The 6,460-nt window shown below is 71.6% G+C and overlaps 2 protein-coding genes across 2 annotated transcripts; both read left to right on the top strand.

Moving 5' to 3' along the window:
* The first annotated feature begins 422 nt into the window (after nucleotides 1-422).
* Nucleotides 423-3,739, top strand: ZNF467 (zinc finger protein 467). Its single transcript, XM_082277353.1, has 5 exons — nucleotides 423-449; nucleotides 822-956; nucleotides 1,052-1,111; nucleotides 1,223-1,303; nucleotides 1,618-3,739. The coding sequence occupies exons 3-5, from the start codon at nucleotides 1,084-1,086 to the stop codon at nucleotides 3,294-3,296; spliced, it is 1,788 nt and encodes a 595-aa protein (XP_082133479.1). The 5' UTR covers nucleotides 423-449; nucleotides 822-956; nucleotides 1,052-1,083; the 3' UTR covers nucleotides 3,297-3,739.
* Nucleotides 3,740-3,991: 252 nt separating this feature from the next.
* Nucleotides 3,992-6,370, top strand: LRRC61 (leucine rich repeat containing 61; the record flags this gene model as incomplete). The annotated part of the gene is made up of 2 exons (XM_082302360.1): nucleotides 3,992-4,039; nucleotides 4,851-6,370. The coding sequence occupies 2 exons, from the start codon at nucleotides 3,992-3,994 to the stop codon at nucleotides 5,706-5,708; spliced, it is 906 nt and encodes a 301-aa protein (XP_082158486.1). The 3' UTR covers nucleotides 5,709-6,370.
* Nucleotides 6,371-6,460: the final 90 nt, after the last annotated feature.

Genomic DNA, 6,460 nt, shown 5'->3' with positions numbered 1-6,460 from the left:
CGATGTGTCCCCTCACGTCTCCTGTGCCCTCATCTCCCGGCCCCGTGTCCCCCCAGCCCGGTCCTGCCCGTGTCCCTCATGTCCCCGTTTCGATCCCGTGTCCTGGCCCGTTGTTCTCGCCATGTCTCCTGTGTGTCCCCAAGTCCCCCGGTGTCCTCGTGTCCCTGTCCCGTGCCCCCATACGCCCCCCCCCCCCTCCTGTCCCCGACCCAGCCGTGTCCGTGTCCGTGTCCGTGTCCGTGTCCGTGTCCGTGTCCCTCCAAGGGGGACACCCGGTACGGCACTGGGGTGGAGGACATGGGGACGGGGGGGACCCGGGGGGGACCCGGGGAGTGCGGACACCGGGGGCGGTCCCGGCGGGGCGGGGGGACCGGCGGCCACCGCGGGGGGCGGGGCGCGGTGGCGGCGGCGGCGGAGCCGGTGGGGCCGGGGGAGCCCCGAGGCCACAGGTACGAGCGGGACCGAGACCGGACCGGGATCGCGACCGGGATCGCGACCGGGATCGGGCTCGGGAGGGGCAGGAAGGGCGAGGGGACCGAGGGGGGGGGAGGGGCAGGATGGGAGGGCGGGGACGGGAAGGGAAGGGGGGGGGCACGGAGGGGACAGTGGGGGGAACAAAAACCGTTTGGGGGGCGGACGAAGGGGGACTGAGGGGCCTGGGGCACAGTGGGGGGGCCCAGAGGGGGCTGGGGGTGCGAAAAGGGCTTGGGTGGGGGTACGGGGGGGTCCAGGGAGGACGGAGAAAGGGGGTGGGGTGGCCGTGAGCTGCTGGGGGAGCAGGACGGGGACACCATTCCACGGGTACCCCGCGGACCACCCAGACCCCCACGAGACTCCCCCGGATCCCTGCGAACCCTGCCTGGCCCCCCTGGATCCCCCCTGGATTCCCCCCGAACCCCTCCAGACCCCCCCGGAACCCCCCAGGCAGGAGAGCGGTCACCCCCACCGTGCCCGGGGTATGTGCCCGGGGGGCCGGCGGATCCCAAACCCCCCCGGCTGTGCAGGGGGGCCCTAGTTCGGGTCTGGGGAGCTCACCCGGGCCCCCTCGCAGGTCTCCCCGTGGCCGAGACGGAGCCGGAGGAGATGGAAGCACCGGGATGCGCCGGCTCAGGTGGGGACTGGGGGATTCCGGGTGGTCTCGGGTGGGGACCGCGGGGTCCCGGGGTGCTCGGGGCCCCCCTGAGCCGGGGAGGGACCTGTCTGTGCCTCTTTGTCCCCCCAGCGTGGCTGGTGGTTCCCAAGGCGGAGGTGACTCCCGAGGATGAGGGGGACAATCCAGGGGACCCGGAGCTCCACAGCTCAGGTGAGGGACACAGTGGTCACACCGGCACTACCAGGCATCTCCCGGGAACGCTGGGGCCACACGGTCATCGTCACCCCGTCCTGGAGCTGGTGGCAGTGCTGGGTCCTTGGGGGATAGTCACCATGTCCCCAGGGCCAGTGACTGTGCCAGGTCCTTAAATTGATGGTCACCGTGTCCCTGGTGCCATTGGCCTTGATGGTCACCATGACTGCCGGTGGCAGCTCCAGGTCCTTGGGTGACAGTTACCATGCCCTGGTGCCAGTGGCTGTCTCAGGACATGCTGGCGTTGGCACCGCCCCCCCGTGTCCCTGCAGGGCAGTGGCTGGTGCGGAAGGTGAAGGTGGAGGAGGAGGATGAGGACGAGGCCTGGGCAGGGGCAGTCGGGACCGGGGCTGAGGCCCCACTGGCTCCGCAGCCCCTGCCCGGCGCCATCCCCCCCGAGCCCGCCGGGACACCGGGGTGCGCTGGCGCCTGCAAAGCGGAGGAGCCGTGCCCGGAGGAGCTGGGATACGGGGTGCTGCCGGCCTGGGGGCCGGGGCCACCCCTGGACGGCGTCGGGATCGGCGTTGGCGCCGGCATCGGGATCGTCCCCGGCATCGGCGCGGGGATGAGCCCCGGCCCCGGCGGGTGCGGGCGCTGCTCCCAGCCCGGCCCGCGCCCGTTCTGCTGCCCGCAGTGCGGGAAGGCCTTCGGGAAGAAGGCGCACCTGACGCGGCACCTGCGGGTGCACACGGGCGAGCGGCCCTTCCCCTGCCCGCACTGCGGCCGCCGCTTCCGGCAGCGCATCCACCTGCGCTCCCACCTGCGCACGCACACCGGCGAGCGGCCCTACCCCTGCCCGCGCTGCGCCCGCCGCTTCCGCAAGAAAACCCACCTGGACCGGCACCTGCGCACCCACACCGGGGAGCGCCCGCACCCCTGCCCGCGCTGCCCCCGCCGCTTCGCCCACCGCCAGCATCTCCTGCGGCACCTGCGCCTGCACGGGGACCCCGCGCTGGGCCACGGACACCGCGATGGGGACGGGGAGGGACGCGGGGACGGCCCCGCCGAGCAGAAGCCGCTGCCGTGCCCGGCGGGCGAGATGAGCCTCACCTGGAAGCAGACCCCGGCGTCGCACCTGCGGCTGCACGCGGGACCGATGCCAGGAACTGGAAATGGACACCTGGATGGACACCAGGATGGGGACGGGGATGTCCCTGCTGAGGAGAAGCTGCTCATTTGCCCCCAGTGCGGGACGAGCCTCACCTGGAGGCCGAACTCGGCGTCACAGCTGTGGCAGCACCTGGAGAGCCGAGCCCTCAGCTGTGCCACGTGTGCCCAGGACCCCCAGCACCCCCTGCAGCCCCCACAGGAGCCCGGAGCCCAGGACCCCCAGCACCCATCACAGGTGCCCAGGGCCGAGCGCCCCTTCGTGCAGGACCCCCAGGTCCTGTCAGAGGTGCCCAGTGCCAACTGCAGCCACGGCTGTTCCCAGGAAGCCCAGCCCCTCCTGCAGCCCCCGCAAGTGCCCGGTGCCCAGGACCACCAGCACCAGCCAGAGGTGTCCAGTGCCAAATGTGGCCACGGCTGTGCCCAGGACCCCCCACAGCCGCCGCAGGTGCCCCAAGCCCAGCGCCCCTTCACCTGCCCTCAGTGCGGGCGCGGCTTCGGGCGCAAGGCGCACCTGGCGCGGCACCTGCTGGTGCACTCGGGCACCCGGCCCCACGCCTGCGCCCGCTGCGGCCGCCGTTTCAGCTCCAAGACGAACCTGGGCCGGCACCAGGCCGTGCACACGGGGCTGCGGCCCCACCGCTGCACCCGCTGCGGCCGTGGCTTCACCCGCAAAACTCACCTGGAGCGCCACGAGCGCACCCACGGCACCGGCACCGGGATGGGCACAGGGACGGGCACGGCCACCACTGGCACGGCGATGGGCACAGCCACCGCTGCCACTGGCACCAGCGTCACTGGGTCCCAGCTGAGCTGGCCAGAGCCCCCCACCCTCTGCCCCTGAACGCCAGGAGGTACCGGGGCCCCAGCGGATGCCAGTGGTGAATCCTTGGCACTGCGATGTACCCGGAGATGCCAGGATGTGCTGGGAGGTGCCACGGGCCCTGATGGCTGCCGGCGGTGAGTCCTGGCACTGGGATGTGCCAGGGGACCCAGTAGCTGCCAGTGCTGCATCCTCGGCACCCTGCACGGGGTGTGCCGGGATGTGCCAGTGCCTCCAGCAGTGCCGGTGGCGAGTCCCCAGCACTGGGATGTGCCGGAAGATGCCGGGATGTGCCGGTGCCACATCCTGAGAGCCGGGATGTGCCGGGATGCACCGGGGGCCCCGGCAGGGGGATCCCACAGGATCCCGGCCCGTTCTCCCACCGGCAGTGGCGCAGGAGCGGCCGCCAGAGCGTCGTGGCCGGTGGCGCTGCAAAGCCCCGGTGCCGGGGTCGGTGTGGGGGGCGCGGGGGGACCCCAGCCCGGGGACAGGAGGGGATCTCCCCCCTGCGGCGCTGCCGTGGCCAGGAGACAGCGGGAATGAAGCCGAACTGCTGCCAATAAAGCCGTTTTTATGGAACTTTTGGGGGACCCTGGGGGGCTCACGGGGCGGGCAGACGGACCGGGGGGCGGGGGGCGTGGCCACAGAGGAGGGGGCGTGGCCGGGACACTCGTCCCACGGGGCGGGGCCTGGGCAGTGGGCGGGGCCTCGTCCCCATGGCAACGGGGGGCGGGGCCTCGGGGACGGCCGGGAGCCGCCGTGCGGTGAGAGCGGGGGGGGGGGGGGAGCGGGGTTTGGGGGATTTGGGGGGGACCTGGGGGGCGCCGGGGGGCGGGGAGGGGCCAGTGGAAGGGGGGGGCTCGGGGCGGGTCACGAGGGCACCGGGGGGGGGCCACAGAAAGGTCTGGGAGCAGCGGGGGAGGGAACGGGGGGGGGGATCTGAGATCGGGGGGCTGGGTGCGGGGGAAATGGGCGGTCTGGGGTTGTAATGGGGGTACCGACGGGGGGAACGGGGAGGCCTGAGGGCACCGGCGGATGGAACAGGGTGGGTCTGGGGGCGTTGGGGGTCTGGGGGCTCTCCATGGGCTCTGGACCTGTTCCTGTGTCCCAGGTTCCTCTCAGATGTCCCCCATGCTTGTCCCCTGACCACCCAATGGCCTTAGGGTCCTACACGTGCCCTCACACCCCCAAGACCCCCCCAGATGTGTCCCACACATGTCCCTGCACCCCAGTTTACCCCTAGATGGGTTCCACACGTGTCCCCACAACGCAGACCATCCCATAGCCACCGTGTCCCCCAGAGACGTTCCCCAATGGCACTCCAAACCCCTTTCCCTGCTCAGGACTCCTTTCGGGGATGCGAGGGGCGTGGGGAGGAGGACGTGACACCCCTAGATGTGCCCCACATCTTGTGCTCCACACCCCCTCACACATGTCCCCTGTTCCCCCCAGATGTGCCCCATGTGTGTCCCTGTGCCCCACTCACACACCACACGTGTCCCCATACCCCAGGGTACCCCACGAGCCGCCCCGGGGGGTTCCCCAGTGCCACCCCCAGCCCCTTTGTGCCCCCAGGACCTCCCCGCGGGGATGGAGGGGCGCAGGGAGGAGGCGCCGGAGCCGGAGGTGTCGGAGGCGTCCGAGGAGGACGAGGAGGAGGAGGAGGAGGAGGAGGAAGAGGATGACGGCTCCGGGGTGCGGGTGACGCCGGCGCTGCTCAAGGCCACCACGGGCGAGTTCTCGCTGGAGTCCATCCTGCTGCTGCGGCTGCGCGGCCGCGGCATCGCCCACCTGGGCTGCCTGGCCGACTGCTCCAACCTGGAGTGGCTGGACCTGTCCGGCAACGCCATCGCGGGGCTGGCGCCGCTGGCCACGCTGCGCGCCCTGGCCGTGCTCAACCTGGCCGGCAACCGCGTGGCCAGCGTGGAGCCGCTGCGGGGCTGCCGGAGCCTGCGCCAGCTCAACCTGGCCGGGAACCGCCTGCGCAGCCTTCGCCAGCTGCGCTGCCTGCAGGGGCTGCGGCACCTGGAGAGCCTGCGGCTGCGGGACCCGCTGGGCAACCTGGGCAACCCCGTGTGCGCCACGCCCGCCTACCGCGCCGCGCTGGCCGCCATGCTGCCCGGCCTCAAGGCCATCGACGGGCAGCGCGTGGCCGGCCGCGGCAGCGAGCTGTTCCGCCTGTGCGGCGAGCTGGACGCCGCGCTGGACGCCGAGGCCGCGCCGGCCGCGCCCGCGGAGCCGCCGCAGCCGTGGGTGCAGGCCGGGTTCTGGGAGCCGCGGCCGCCGCGCCGCAGCGCCGTGCTGGAGGAGGCCACGCGGCAGCTGGGCCAGGCCCTGCGCGAGTGCCGCGAGCTCGGCCGCCGCGCCGACGACTCCATCGCCCAGGCCCAGCGCGCGCTCGGCCGCCGCCACCACGGCAACTTCGGCTTCTGAGCGCGGCAGGGCTGGGGGTGTCCGGAGGTGCCACAGACCCTGGCAAGGCCAGGAGACCCCCCGGAGGTGCCACAGCCTGGAGGCTTTGTGGTCTGAGCTGTGGGACCCCAAAGATGGGACTGGAGAACCCCCAAAGCCACCACAGCCCAAAGCCTTCATCATCTGAGCCACAGGACCCTAAAAATAGACCCAGGAGAACCCCCAGAGCCAGAGCCTGAGCTGTGGGACCCCAAAACCAGGGCCGGGAGACCCCCAGAGCCATCCCCAGCCCAGCTCCTTCATCTTCTGAACTGTGAGGCCCCAAAAGCAGGTCTAGGAGACTCTCAGTGCCACCACATCCCAACTTCTCCATTTTCTTAGCCATGGGACCCCAAAAATGGATCCAGGAAAACCCTCAGAGCCCACACTGTCGCCGTGAGACCCCCAGAGCCACCCCAAGCCCATCTCCTTCATCTTCTGAGCGGTGGGACCTCCACACTGAAACCAGGGTACCCCCAGAGCCACCACAGCCCATCCAGGACTATGGCACCTCCCCAGTGTCACGACAGCCCAGCACCTTCATCTTCTGAGCCACAGGACCCTCAAAACTGGGCTGGGAGACCCCCGCTGCCACCACAGCCCGGCACAGGATCCCCAGGGAACACCAGAGGAGCCATGGGACATCTCGGGGACAGGGGACATGGTGGCACCGTGCATTAAACGTGTCCCACCCTCCAGCGTCCCTGTGTCCTGCAGCCTCAGGGGTCTCTCCA

This window comes from Coloeus monedula (assembly GCF_965178545.1).
Source record: "Coloeus monedula genome assembly, chromosome: 1".
Taxonomy (NCBI): Eukaryota; Metazoa; Chordata; class Aves; order Passeriformes; family Corvidae; genus Coloeus; species Coloeus monedula.
The sequence above is the reverse complement of the archived record's forward strand: the minus strand, read 5'-3'. Positions and strand labels throughout refer to the sequence as shown.

Excerpts from the sequence above, each read along its gene's own strand:
- ZNF467 (XM_082277353.1), top strand. The coding sequence starts at position 1,084 with ATGGAAGCACCGGGATGCGCCGGCTCAG. Across the intron at positions 1,112-1,222 it reads ACCGGGATGCGCCGGCTCAG|CGTGGCTGGTGGTTCCCAAG; the intron begins GTGGGGACTGGG and ends TTGTCCCCCCAG. Across the intron at positions 1,304-1,617 it reads CCCGGAGCTCCACAGCTCAG|GGCAGTGGCTGGTGCGGAAG; the intron begins GTGAGGGACACA and ends GTGTCCCTGCAG.